Raw genomic sequence first — 14,271 nt, forward strand, 5'->3', positions numbered from 1 at the left:
GACGCAGAGCCCAGCGCCTTCCTACCTGCTGTAGGGTGTCCTCAGCAGCAAAGCCTGGCTGCCGGTGCAGCTGTCGGTGGGGGTGTGGCAGCCATAGACCGGGGGCGGCACCGAGTACTGCTGCTCACCTGCAGAGAGAACCGAAGACAGTTGAGCGAGTGCGCCCCAAGGGCTCGGGGTGCGAGGCTGCGGGCAGGGGTTGGGGGAGACGCGAGATCCTGAGCCTGGGGCACTGGGGCCTGGATGAGCAGCGTACGGAGCAAGGCCGTCCAGAATGCAAGAAGCTAAGCCTCTCACTTTGCATTCCCCTAGCAGTCGCTGCGCGGTGCACCCAAAAGGCCCTCCGGGCATTCATAGACTTAGTTGGATGGCGATGTCCCTAACGTACTTGGGATGGAGGGAGACCTAGTCTTGTCCTTTAAATACAGTGCCGCTGGGGTAATGATTTCTAAGGTCCTTTTAGATGTCCTCCTTTGCCTAATTTGCTGTGGGTTGGGAATTCCTGGGGGAGAGGAGGATAGCACGGAGGAAGGGGAGAAGGACTCCACTTGGTTCCCACTCGCTTACCCAGCGAGCCCTGCTGGCCCATGGGATCCTCATGCTTGAAGGAGTGGTTGGGGAACTGCGCGGCGTGGTGCGAGGGCGTGTGACCGTAGCTGGGCGTCCCGTCGAAGGTGACAGTGCTGTAACCTGCGGGAGCGGCGGAGAGAAGCACAGTGTCAGCCGGGCTCTCGTAAGACGGGGCAGTGGGTCTGAACCAGCCACGGGCGGGGGGTGTGCGCTGAACCCCGCATTAGGACCCCCAGCGGCGGAGCATCCAGCCCCACCAGCCTCCAGGACTTTCGGCAGGAAGACGGCCCAAGTCCCTGGATGTGACCTCGGGACAGGCTTCTCCATCCTTTTCTGACTAAAACCCCGACCTCGCTTTTTCCCAATTTATTTATGCCTCAGTATTCTATGGTCTCTGCCGCTTCGGCAGCGAGCCCCTGGCAAGTTAAGTATAAAACTCGTTGCCTGATCGACAGAGAAAGTTGTTCACCCCCAAAAAACAAACTCTGCAGCTCTCCCGCAGGAGCAGCGCGGGCAAGCGAAATGAATCCGCTGGGCTAACCCCGAGCTGACTCTGAGCTGTAAATCAGGGGCCCGCGCACCAACTTTCATTAATTACTCGGAGCCAGTTAAATGGCCTGGTCTTAAAAATGGGAAGAGTAATTACCGAGTAATGTTATCTGTCTGGGACTACCCGACCCGACACCATGACACCCGAGGCCCAAGGGAAAGCCGATGAGGGGGAAAACAAGGGCCCCTTCCAGTTGGGCCTTCAGATGGCGACCCTGTGCTCTCCTCCTCCTCCCCACTATGGGACCCACCTTGCGCCCAGAGGTCCGACCCTGACCACTGCTGTAGGAGCCAACTTCCTCGCTCCCCAGGCTGGACAACCAGTTTCCTTTAGAGTGTGCCTGACACTGTATCTCCCATTCCCTCCATGGTAGTGCTTGGGTCCTTTGCCTCAGTTTCCCCCTAGAGAAATCCTGGCATTTCCCCCCCCCCCAAAGTGAGAAAAACAGCGTGGAGCCTCAGTTGGAAAACATAGTCTTTTATAATTTTTGTTATTAAATTGCTTTAAACATATACCCCTACAAGCTTCTGGAAAGCTGTTGCTGCCTCTGGGGAAAAGGATCCTATGGCTAAAGATCCGTCATTGGCCCCGGAACCCAAGGGTGGGGTCCCATTCCTCTACAAGTTCCAGAGTCTGTGGCCTGAAGTCCAGGCACAATGGCAAAGGAGAGCTGCTCCTATGGGATCCTGGCAGAGCCACCCCACCAGCCTCCGATCCTCCTAGCCCAGCAACTGCCCTGGGTCTCCAAACTTCACAAAATTCTCAGGAGTAAGTTGGGTCAAACAGCACCCATTCTCCCATTCTTGCACGATTTGATCAAAGTGCCTCCAAAGACTTAAGTGGGACTCAGCCGCTGAGCAGGACCCAGGGCATCGTTACCTGCATTTTCGAAACACACACGCACACTCACACAAACCACCACCACCACCCCCCGCCCAGAAAAAAAAAAAAAAAAAAAAGCTTCTCGAGGCAACAGAGGCATGAGCTTGGAGGATGGTGTGGCAGAGTGCAAGGGAGGGAAGGAGGGGGCAAATCCTAACTCCCGGATAGTACAGGTCCAGGCTTAAGTCACACAGTGCTCAGCACCACACGTTGGGGATTTGAGAAGCCACCAGCTTTTATCATATGACCCCGAGGGCCTCCATTTCTCGCCTGCTAAGTGGACAAAGATAACCCCGGCCCGTTAGCTCCCCGGCGTGGGTGAGCACGTTTGGGCTTCCAGAGACTTCCTTGTGAAACCTGAGGCCTGGCCCTCTTTGAGGCCTATAGATGAGCTTACAAACGAAATTTGGCTCCGCGCACCCACTATCGCCCGGAGGGAAGGCCAAATTTCTGAAAGGATACTAAAAAGAGAGAGAGAGAGACAGAGAGAGAGGGAGACGAAATAGAAGCTACGAAGAAGTTTTCTCTAGACGAACCCTTCTCCATTCCTGAGCCGAAGAGTAGGCAGGGACCCAGGGCACTGCACAATCCTCAGAGCCCTGCTCCGCAACTGTCCGTGCCCGGCGAGGGCCGTGGGTCTCGAGTTGCGGCACCCACTCTCGAGACGTCCGTCCGCACCCCAGAACTCGGGCCCAAGGATGCCTGTGGCCCGCGAGGCCTCCTAGGCCCCCTCCCAGACGGGACAAGCAGACCTCCGCGGGCAGAGACCGGCCTCGAACCCCCTCCTTCAGGTCCCCCCGGGAGGGGCAGTGGTGAAAGCGTCTGCGGAGCGGAGGGAGGTATCCTTTAATTAGAAGCTTATCGGACGCGGGTTTGATTAGAGCGCGCTGTCCCTGGGACCAGCGCTGGGCCTGGCGCGGAGAGTGCGGGGGCAGGGGCCAGGGGAGGCACAGCTGCCGGCTGGAAGGAGCAGGGTGTTCAAAGGCTCCTTGTACAGGCCTTGGAGGGAGAGAATCGAGTGGCCAAGGTAGCGCCTTTCCCACGGTTAGTCCCGGCCCAGGAGGGGAGCGCAACCTTGACCGTGCGTGAATAGGCGAGACGCGCTCTGTGCCCTCCTCCCCCGCCCGCGGCTGCAGAGAAGCGGGGAACCGCCTGGCCCTGCCGGGCCGGGAGAGCTGAGGGGTGAAATGGACAGCAGGCTCAGCCAGGAAGGTGCTCAGAAGGCTGAAAACGATGACTGCAGCTGCACCGTGACTGGGGAAAACCTGTCCCCCAACAAAATACCCTCTCCTATGTGACCAGAAGGGGGAGCCTTTGGCCCTCGGGCTTCGCAGGCCTCCGCATCTGACCCTAGGGTGGCCTGATGATCCCAGGCCTAATCATGTGTTGGGTTCTGCGAGCCTGCGGGGCTGCGGGATCAGTAGACTAGCAAGCAACCTCTTTTTTTTTTTTTTTTTTTTTTTTGTGAGACGGAGTTTCGCTCTGTCGCCCAGGCTGCAATGCAGTGGCACGATCTCGGCTCATTTCAACCTCAGCCTCCCGGGTTCAAACGATTATCGTGCCTCAGCCTCCCGAGTAGCTGGGATTATAGGCGCCTGTCACCAAGCACGGCCAATTTTTTTTTGTATTTTTAGTAGAGACAGGGTTTTGCCATGTTGGCCAGGCTCGTCTCAAACTCCTGACCTCAGGTGATCCAACCGCCTTGAGCCACCGCGTCCGGCCCAAGCAAGCTTTTTTCCCCTCCTCCTTAAGCCTTGCATCTAGTCTGGGGCTACTCAAGTCCTCACGCCACATCTGCCCTCACAAACCCGTCAACCCCCACACACGGACTAAGAGTTTGGTGCCCCTCCCGCGGTCCAGAAGAAATCCATCTCAACGGTGGGGCCAAGATCCCTGGAAAAGGAGTAGAAACACCCTAGAATGGTCTGGTTCAAATCCCACCTCTGCCACCTAATCTCATAGAACCTGGATTTCCTCATCCAAAACAAGGGGCTTCTCCAGGATTAGCTGGTGAGCTTCTTGCAAAGGTTCTTGAGGCCATTGTCTTAATTAATATTCACAACCCAGTGCCTGACCAAGTAGGCGATTGGTGTTTGCTAAATTAATGTTTACAAGATTAGGATGCCAGATATAATATTTAAGAAATTAAAATATGAACATGCTTGTGAAGTTTTGGGCGGTTGTGAGTGGGTACCACCAATTGCCCCTGCCTGTACACCATGGCTAGGCTGCCCTAGGGATCCAGAGACGGCCTTGATTCCTCTCCCCTGGGGTTTGGCCTTGGCGCTCTGATAGCCATTTCCACATTTTTGAGAGAGTTGATGCCCTTGCCTCTCACAGCCCAAGTCTTGGGCCAGGTCCTGCATTCCTGGGGAAGCAGCAGAGACCCTGGAAATCAAAAGAATAAACCCAGAATCTCGAGGGCCACTCTTGTTGCCCACTCCAGGATAGCAGCTGGAGCCCTTCTCACATCCAAGCTGCCCAGTGAGCCTCAAGGGCTGAGTAAGCTGGACCCATCTGTTTTCATTGCAAGACAAAACTTAAACCTGGAGATAGTGCTTCCAGGCTATTTGACTTGAATCTGGGGCCCTCTCTCCATTGGGCTTTTTCTCCAGGATGGAGAAGGAGGATACATTCACCTGCTAGTCCTGGTCCCCTTTTAACTTTTTCTCTATGGCAGCCGCGCCTGTATATTACAGAGGAATCCAGATATCTTCCAGAAGTGTAATGCCTGCTGGCTGCAAAACCCACAGTCCCACCCCCCATGATGTGTGATAAGATCCCAGGCACCAGAACTGCCCTGAAAAGGGCTGGACAAGGCACCCAAACTGAAGCGACAGAACCCAGGTTTCAAAAATCCCCTAGAAGTACTAAAAAGATAATGGCATAGTAGTATTTTGTACCCCAGGGGCATGGAGTCGATGGTTTCTCAACCCCCTCCAAATAGCACACATGCAGACAGAGATTCATGGTTTCTCAGTCACAGATGTTTAGATGGGTTGCCGAGTTCCATATTTAAAGCCCCAAGAGGGTGGTGGGTCGCGCTTCTCCATTTATGGCGTATAACTTCAAGCCGGACCCAATCTCTAGGTTGTCCATCCTAGCTGTCCTCTTATAGACGGGGACACTGAGACCTAGAAACTCCCCAAAAGTAACACCAGCCTGCTAAACAAAGGTGGGGCGATCTGATCAAAGAACATAAGCCTCAGCGACCAGTAAGTTGTCCCAACGCCCCTTGAGTACAAAACACTAATTTCACTAACTAAAGACAGAGTGGAGGCAACCCTTGGGTCTGCTTGCGGTTCCTCCGCAGGACAGTGATCCCAGATTCTCCGGAAGAAAAGGGCAGTTTCGATTTCTCCAAGGCTTCGAGTGGGCCCGGTGCTAAGGTAGGAGAGGCCTGAAGACGCGCGTTTAGAAGGCGCGGATGAAGGCGGGCAACAAGCGCAGAGCCCTTCTCCGGAGCCTTGGGGGAAGGTACCTCCCGCAAAAGATACACTCTGCTTCCCACGCATTCCAAAAACATCCCAGTCCCTAGGCCCTCGAGTAATTTTGCTCCAGGAAAAGCATCGGCCATTGTGTTAGTAAAGCGTTTACTAAATTACCGAATCAAACCGAACTGGCTTAGGTTCTCAATAGCGCGGAAATCCACTGAAAATAAATGAAGAGGGCAAACTACAGGGGCTCCGCAGGATCGGGTCCGCGCCGCCCAGGCGAAAGAGAGGTGGGCGGGCGCCGCGGCATGAGAAACCAACCTGATACTTATCGTGTGCCGAGTTCCCTCCTTGTATCCCGACTAAGCACAGCGAATAACCCTGTCCTTGTTCTAACCCCAGGTGTTGAAGAAATACTGTCCCAGCTGAGACCCGCGTTTACAAGATGAAGAGGCGCCCCAGATGTGCTGAAAGAAAGGCCAAAACTCGTGCCTCCTTCCACTGCCTGCGGTAGAAGCTGGTCCCGCATAGCTTGGAATCGGGTAAGTCAAGTTCTGTTCCATCCCCAGAACCTGCGTGGCCGCCGCCTGAGCGAAGCCCAGTAAAGATCCACTTCTGTATTTACCATACGCGGGAGCTATCTGCGGACACGACGCGGTTCCAGAAAGCCATTTAGTTACTGGCGGTGCGTGTGCTCGTTCTAGTTCTCTACGATACTTAATGTGCACCTAGTGTGTGCCAACACCGTATTATAAGGGCTGGAAGTGCTCCTGGACATTTTACCGCGGCGAAGGCAGCACAGCACAGGCGCTCACCCCCCGCTGGTCCCACTCGGAATCCAGAGTCCAGACGTCTGAAAAGCCCAACACTTGGTGACAATTTGGTGTTGCCTTAATTAACAAAACTTCTCCCCGAGGCAGAGCCAGACACTGCGCCGGTCTCCTGGTTCCACTCCCGTGGGGACTAGCAGTCCCGGAATCTCTCGGACTCTAAGGGGCCCCAGACGCCCTCCCGGCTCATGCGAACAGTCAGGCTCCCAGCTCTGCCTGGCTTTGGAGGATGTCGGGGGCCCGTGCCTGCATGCGCACCCACTCCCCGGCCTCCTCCCCAGCCGCCGCTTCCGCTATCTTCCCGGTCCTTGGGAAGCAGCTGGGTAAGAGCTGCGGGCAAAAGGGGTAGGAGAGGGGGGTGTCCTAGAGCGGCAAGCCCCTGGCGCCACTGCCCCGCGCGTAGGGGGCGCTCCCCGGCCTACTTACCTTGATTGCGGATAGCGGGCTGGCTCTCGAGGCAGCTGGGCAGGTAGGGCGCGTTAGGAAACATCCTGGCCTGGCCGGATGACGCCTGACTGGGCGGAGGAGGACCGAAGGGCCCGTAACGACAGGCTCCGGCTGTGCCAGTGAACTGGCCGGAAAAGTGGACAGTGAAGGCGCTCAGGCACTGCTCCTCGTGCGGCTCCGCGCCGCCCCAGCTCGGCTCCTGTTTGATGAAGGAGTGAGGCGGCGGCGGCGGGGGTGGCGGCGGAGCCGGTGGCGGCGCGGGGCCGCCCAACGACCCGTAAGCCGAAGCGCCCGGGGGCGCAAAGTCCAGCACCGGCGCCCACTGCGCCGCGCCGCTCACAGGCAGGGCACAGCCGCCGCCGCCACCCAGCGAGGGGACGGCCGGCAGCAGCGCGTTCAGGTCCCGCACGTCGGAGCCCATTTGCTGCGGCTCAGACCCGGACGCCCCGCGGCTCCTCCGGCCCTGGAGACGTTCAGCGCTGGCCTCGGCCACGCCTAACTTGGCCCAGAGGCCGCCCGGGTCCCGGACTCCCTGCTGCTCTAGCTGCTGTAGGCACCCAGGCCCGGAGCGGAGCGTGTGCTGAGACGCCGGCTCCGGGACACACGTGGAAGCCGGGTCCTGCAGCAAGAGGAAGTCCAGGATCGCGGCGAGGAGACGGCGGGGCCCGGGCGCCTGGGCTGCCGTCCCGGCTCTGGGTGGGTGGGTGGGTGAATGAGTAGGTGGGAGGGAGGGCGGGAAGTGGGGGAGCGGACAGGCGGTCGGGTTGCGGAGAGTCCCCGGGTGTGGGCGCTGCCTTGAACTCCTTACCCCAGCTGCCTGGCTGCCCTCAGCTTCCCAAAGCTCAAATAAGAGGGGCCGGCGGCGCGGGGAGGAGGAGGAGCCAGGAGCCTCGGCCGCTCCATTCACTCAGCAGCCCAAGCCCGGCCAGGCAGCGCGCGCTGCTCCTTGGGGGCGCCCTCGCAGCGGGGGTGGGGGCGGGTCCGAGGGAGCGTCCCTCTCGGAGACACCCTCCTCTTCAACCCAACACGCGCTCTCAGCTGGCCGGTGTGGTACAACCCTCCCCCCACCTCCCCTTCTTGGCCTTCGCCAGTGTGGGAGCCTTGTGTCACTGGAGAGTCCGTTCAGGTAAGCAGTGAGTCCGGGCAGGGTCGAATGCGGTGGGAGCAGAGATGGGGTTGTTAATCTAAGAGAGTGGTTTGGAGGGAGGGGCAAGTGGGTTCCAAGAGGGCGGGAACTTCAGGAAAGCGCAGAGAGAACTCTCTCAGGCTTCAAAGAAGCGTATACCCTTGCTTTGCACCCTTGAGTCTGGCTTTTGCTTCTAGAGCCATCGGGTAGGGGGGTGGCCATGATCTTGGGGTCACTGGGGAAAGAGGTGGCCCTTTGTGGGTTCCAGAGGTCGAGACTGAAGGAGAACGTCCCTCAGTTGGGTGGCCGGGAGTTGCACCAGTTATAAGCCGGGCATGTTTGGATCGGCTAGTAGTTGTTTACTTGGTGAGGTTTGCGCCCGGCGGAGGGCGGTTGCCGCCTCCCTAAAATCAGAGTCAGCAGCACTTAGTTTCCCTTTCCAGTGAGGAATATCTAATTCTTCTACGGTTAAGCCGGGAAAACAGCGGCTAGTTTGGGAGGGAAGAAAACCCTTGGGCAAACGCCCAAAGCCTGCGTATATTCCGGCCGGAGCATCCTGGCGCCCAGTTTGGGGAGGAGGGGTGAAGGGGAGGGTTTGGATACGAAGCCCGGCAGGGAGAGGGTAACTCCTGGAGCCACTCCGCCGAGCACTGCCTGCGGCCCTGGTCGAGGATACCATTCCGGTTGCTCAGTGATTGACCAGGAGGCGGAAACCAGTTAAGGGGACCAAGGAGTGGAGTAGGGAGAACCTCCATCGGCCCATGGGCGCGAGTTAGTATTCGAATCCTTGGGAACTCAGAAGAGCTTCGCTAAATCTGACTCCCTTCATCTAGTCTCTGTTTGGCAGCCCCCGCGCCCCAGAGCAGGTGTTTGGGGCGGGAGAGGGGGTGGTTGTTTTGGTTTGGTTTTTGGATCTTCTAAAGGAGTCAGGATCTATTGGGAAACAACCCCTAGGCAAGGAGAAGAACCGGGAGCCCGGAGCGGAGCGTGTTTCAGAGGTGCGTATAAAATCCCAGGGGCGCCAGGAGGCATCATGACGGCGCAGCGTGGGACCGCCAGGCGCGACGGGAGGGAAGCAACCGGTTGCAGTCCGGCCTCCTGTACCTGGCTGGCCCGGTCTGGGGCTCCAAGCTTTCCGGCCAAACTTATGTGAAACAAAGTAGTTGCAGTTTGACAAAGAATGGCGTTTCAATAAATGACATAGTCATTTTTTACGCTTTGGTTTTTAGCTTGCATTGCGTAAACGTTGTCGCCATTAAATTCTGGCTGCGGACCCGAAGTGTGTGCGGAGGACTTACTCGAAGGGCGCACTTCTTGGGGATGAGCATCCCTTAGGCGCAGGAGACCCTGAGGGTAAAGATACGGAACTTGAGCCCTCCGCTTGCCCCCCAGGCCACCTTTGCTGCTTGACTTTGCTTCGTCTCCACTCAGAAGCTTTTAAAATTATTATTAAGAAAAGAAGGATTCTACAAGACACTGCCCCCTACGCTCTCTGCTCAGTCCTCTCCCACACGCTCTATCCCTAAACCTTTCACGGGGCTCGCGCGTTTGGTTTTTTGAGTGGAGAAAGGACTCTCGAGACAAAATTCACTGCCGGTTGCCCTAAGAACCCCCCAGATCCCTGTATCTCCATTCCTTCTCCCCGCCTATTATTTCTACTTGGAAGTCGTTTTTCTTAACTAGGACTCAAGCACTGTGAGGGACGAGGAGCCCTTTATGAAAAGCCGGCGACTTTCATTTCCAAACGAAAAGATTGAGATTGTTTCTTCTTTTACCATCCTTGGCACTTTTAGCGGGGGGAGAGGAGGTTTTCTGAAGGGAGTCTGGCTTGAATGTGAGTCTTTGTGTTTGTGAAACCCAGGTAGGGCAAAGACACGTAAATCTCTGCCAACGTTTTTAAAAAATAAGTTTTTGCCCCGGGGTGAGGGATGTAGGGGTGGGTAGGAGGAAAGGGGAGCCAAGCAAATGTAGAACTCCTCTCTCCTCTGCCATGTATTTTCTCAGAATTCTTGTGGGGGCAGGGAGGGGAAGAGCACCGGTGCGAACCCCGGGGTGCCCCCTAGCCCAATTTGGACTTCTCTGATTGAAGAGGTGGGAGGAGTTCCCTGCAGCCTGCGGGGCCGAGAAGTAAATGCTAAGCTCAGGAGCCGCAGTCGGAGGACCCCAGGGACTCGACAGGAAGTCTCCGTACGACCCCCACGGATCCACATTCCCGGAAGCCCAGGCGACACTAAGCCAGCGCTGGGGAACTTACGTACTCCTGCAGTCGCAGGGCTCTCCATGCCTCTCTCTCCTCTTCTTTCTTGTGGGTAACGTTCTCTGCGGGAGACCTGAGGTTACCCAAGGGGGACGCGCCCGCTACACTGGCCTTGGCGCCCTGAGCTAAGCACCAGGACTTAACAGCCTAGCACGAAGGCAGGTAGCACCTTCACCCGCTGCGGACGATAGGCGCTCTCCTGCACCTCCTTTAGCTCGCGAGGCCCGCCCTTCGCGAGGTCGCAGGGAAAAGTAGGCTGTGGAAAACTGGGTGCTCCCTTCTTTCACCCACCTTCTTACCCCTGTAAGCGCCGAAATCTGTGGCAGAGGTTCCTGGTCTGAACCACCGATTGGCAAAGAAAGCTGCAGATTAAACTTCTCGTTTTACAGAGAAGGAAACTGAGGCCCAGACAGCCGAAGGAGAGGCAGTCTATGGAGCGCAGCGGTAAACAGCAAGGGAGTGGTGGCCCCAGAGTGGAACCTCAGCTCTGCCAGGTAACCAACAGCTGTGTGACCCTAGAGGAGTTCCGCAGTCTCTCTGAGCCTCAGTTTCCTTACTGGCCAAACGAGATAATGGGATACTAGCACCCACCTCATAGAGTTGTTCTGAGGATTAGATAGGAGAGTAGTGTTGGCCTTTGACTCAATCAACTTTACAGTTTTTGTTACTACTACTGTTTAAGGACCGGAAGCAAGTTAGTGGCAAAGCCGAGCTGAAACCCGGGTCTCTCGACGTCCAGTTGGAGGTTTTACCCACCACCCCTCTACCTCTTCAGAGCTAATGGGATGCAGAGGCGAGGACAGCCCCTGGAAAACCATGTGGCGTTGATACACTGGCAAAAAGCAGACATCCCGGCCTCGAAGGTGCATGATTATTGCAATATGAAAAAATCGAGGCTGGGTGGGAGCAGGGCAGTGAGGATTTCTCAACCCCTACTTTCACCCCGGCGCTGTCCACTGCATCTGACGGAGCGCGGAGCTGGGCTGCTACAGCCGCAACCCCAGGGACCAGTGCGCACGCCCGGGCCGCCTTCCGGGAGTCATCCAGCGGCCGCGGACAACTGATTAAACACCCCAAAGCGCTGCGATCGGTCAAGGGCGGGGACAGGCACACTGCGCGCGGGGCCCGCAGGCCGTAATAAAGAGTGGCTCGACCTCGCTGCCGCCTGTCACGAGAGAGGCGACTAGCGCCTCTCCCCGGGGCCCGCGCCCCGAGCCCCATGCGCAAGACAGCCCGACAGCTTTTCCTCCCTTCCCCGCAGACTCCAACTCCTCGAAATCTGCCCACTCGGGGCTGCAGGGCAAGTGTTTAGGATGGTTCCCAGCCCCGCGCTGGCGGTAAAAATTTCAACGTCATTTCTTTAATTAAAAAAAAGGGGGGGGGGAAGGGAGGGGCTTTGTGATAACTACTCCCAGCTTCTTCTGAACATTTCAAAATTAACTCGATTTTTCTTTTAACCAGTCCCCACTTACGGTCCTAACTCTCCTCGCTGACCGTATCTAGGGGCCCGGAACCATTAGGTACTGCCCAGTGCGCTGCAAAATTTCCCCCTCTCCCCCAGTTCGCAGTGCCTGGAGCCGCCGGGGTTACCCATCTGTTCTGATGCCACCGCGAGATGGTCCCCGAGCTCCCCGAGAGTCCTCAATGAAAGGATTCCGCGGCACTGCCTCTATTATTATACCGTAAATCTTCTTAAATTCTGGAACTAATTATATAGAGGATATGTCTCAATTTGTTCTGCATTAATGCCACAGTGGGGATGGAGGCCAGGCCGTGGCCAGAGCAGATACGTAGGCCCATGAAATTGATGAACTGAGAGTTGCTTCCAGTCCTGAGCGCACCATCTGGAATTCCAGTCTGAGGTTACAATTAGAACTCCTGACCCCAGATTCAACTTTGCAAACAACAGGGGAAAAAAATGGGGAAAAGAAAAACCACGAGAGAGGGAAAAAAAATTATTCTGCACCTGTAAAAAAAAAAATGAAAAAAGTCACACAATCTTAAAATCTTTCCGTCTTAGACAATTCTTTCCAAGTATTTCTTTTGTGTTTTTTAACCTATAAAATATAATGGAATGTTTTATAGACTGGATTTTATCTCATCCCCTTTCCCTCTCCCAACTGCCCTCAGTTTAATAGTTGTCAGTTTTACCTCAGTGTTGAATTTAATTATACAGGAACAAAATATTCCTCAGTAAATTAGCTTGCTAAATATTCTGTCACATTTACTTCCCCTTTGAGAAACGGCTTAATTATAGAAATCTACCTGCGTCTAGGAACTTTTTTTCCCCCTTTTCTTTTTTGACTGCCATTCCAGCTTAATCATAAGCAGAGATTTTATTTGTGCAGTAATTTTATTTGTGTTCTAAATTGGTTTAGCAATTTCTTCCTTCTTTCTTTAGTAACACCCTGCTTTATTTTCCTCTCACTTTGACCCCCTGAAGAAAATGAAGGACCAGGCAGTACTGGAGAATCTGTTAAATTTATTAGCATAAATGCTTAGACAAAACGAGATATAAATCATTCGGATGTATTAAGCCATAAAGTATCCCAATGAAGTCAGTCCCTTGCCAGGGTCCTGGTGTATAAATGTTCATATAAAACAAGGTATCAGTATTATCTTTCAAACTGAATATATGTTGTAAAAATATCCAAGGTTGAGTTAGGAACACAGGAGGAGGGTGCAGCAGGGCAGGAAGGGGATATTCTTTAGAGCAGTCTGTTAACATAGTGGTGGCTCAGGAAGTATGATGGAAAGGAAAAATTTCAACCGTTTACATTTGGAGTCTTCTTAGATAATATGTTTTTAAAGAAAGGTATGCAGGATATATTTGAGAGCAAAGGAATAAGAGAAAAAAAAGATGACTAGAGGGAGAAAGGCATTGCTTTCTGTAGAATGCATTTTTCCCCCAAAGGTCAGTTTAGCTTCACAAAAATCCACCCAGAGGAGGCACTGGCTCTTCACACAGGTAATGGATTAGCCAGTAGAGAAGAGCTACCTGGGTCTTCGTCTGGGAACTGGGATATGCAGCCGCTGGTCAGCAGAAGGTTGTGTATTCATTAGTGGTGGAAGAAGAGGAAAGCGCCCGGGAGTGAGGAAGGGGAATGGACAGAATTCCTGGCAGAGGCTTACCAAGACAAAAATCAGACACAATGTTTAAGCAGCAATTGCTCGTGAAGTTCATAACCATGGCTCTCCGTAAATCTTGGCAAATCGGGACATTCTTTGCATTTTGGCAATGATTGTTTTCAAGACTTTTTTTTAAAAAAAATCAAGTTGTCCACCAGAAAAATGGAATAGCTCACCTTCCCCACTCTTTTTTTAAAGCAGGGATATCCTCATCCTTTCCGTGCCATTCATTCATTCATTCATTCACTATGCAACAAAGATTGTCGGGCATTGTGGCCGCAAGTAGGAGCATAAAGTAATGACAGGCTCACCCTGCTCTCACAGTTTATATTCCAGTAGGTATGACAGATACATTACAAGGAGACAAATGAGATATTTTCATATAGTAGTAATTGCTATAAAAGAACAAGGAGATCTGTAAGACTAGAGAATGACTAAAGGTGAGATGGGAATGAGGAGCAACAGATAGCCCTCACTTCCTTTTGCCTTCCGCCCTTCTGCCCACACTACCACATTTCAGTGTGTTTAGGATGTATTCCACCTTACTGTCCAGATGCAGGAAGGGTTTGAAGGATTTGGAATGGTTGGTCTGGATAAATCTCTGCCTACAAAACTGGACTTTATGGAATCGGCAGGGCAGCTCTTTATATAGCTGGCTTAAAATAATCACCACTAGCTGAGTGACTCTGAAAGCTATTTAACCCCTGAGAAACTCAGTTTTCTTCTCTTCAAGATAAAAAATAACAGCAAGTTATGAGGACTACATTAGGTAAGGCATGTAAATTTCTTAGCCTTTAGGAAGCACTCAATACATGTTGGCTATTATCTATATAGATGTAAATTCTATGCTTTGTTTCCAATTAGTTGATGAGTTATAGGCTTAGTATTGATATTGGTGTGAATTCAGAAAAGGTGGCAGTCTTTGTTCTTGCTGCATCAGGAGGAAGAGCAGGAAGAGAAACCTTTGCTGAATCTGACCTTAAACGCGGTTGTTGCCATCTAGAAGGAAATTTAAATCATTTTGCCCTACACCTGGACCCTAAAAC

At 53.9% G+C, this 14,271-nt stretch overlaps 2 protein-coding genes across 7 annotated transcripts in view; one reads left to right on the plus strand and one right to left on the minus strand.

The window, feature by feature from the left end:
* WT1 (WT1 transcription factor) overlaps positions 1 to 7,526 on the minus strand; it is a 47,759-nt gene extending 40,233 nt beyond the window's left edge. For 2 of the 6 annotated variants that reach the window (XM_030828883.1, XM_030828882.1), the window contains exons 1-3: positions 6,693 to 7,526; positions 568 to 690; positions 26 to 128 (exon numbers count right to left, since the gene is read on the minus strand). In XM_030828883.1, coding sequence (XP_030684743.1) covers positions 26 to 128; positions 568 to 690; positions 6,693 to 7,134 — 668 coding nt within the window. In that variant the 5' untranslated portion in view covers positions 7,135 to 7,526. Of the gene's footprint in view, positions 1 to 25; positions 129 to 567; positions 691 to 2,538; positions 2,827 to 6,692 lie in introns of those variants that run through there. The other 4 variants (XM_030828885.1, XM_030828884.1, XM_003254374.3 and 1 more) reach the window with 3 other exon arrangements.
* On the plus strand, positions 7,426 to 9,053 carry LOC105738931. The gene is made up of 3 exons (XM_030828719.1): positions 7,426 to 7,433; positions 7,486 to 7,839; positions 8,794 to 9,053. Exons 1-3 carry the CDS (start codon positions 7,426 to 7,428, stop codon positions 8,990 to 8,992), a joined length of 561 nt encoding a protein of 186 aa, XP_030684579.1. The 3' UTR covers positions 8,993 to 9,053.
* The last annotated feature ends 5,218 nt before the right edge of the window (positions 9,054 to 14,271 follow it).

The sequence above is a fragment of the Nomascus leucogenys genome, chromosome 15 (genome assembly GCF_006542625.1).
Source record: "Nomascus leucogenys isolate Asia chromosome 15, Asia_NLE_v1, whole genome shotgun sequence".
Lineage (NCBI taxonomy): Eukaryota > Metazoa > Chordata > Mammalia > Primates > Hylobatidae > Nomascus > Nomascus leucogenys.

Coding starts and splice junctions, on each gene's coding strand:
- LOC105738931 (XM_030828719.1), top strand. Junction 7,840..8,793: donor TCACTGGAGAGTCCGTTCAG/GTAAGCAGTGAG, acceptor AACAACCCCTAG/GCAAGGAGAAGAACCGGGAG.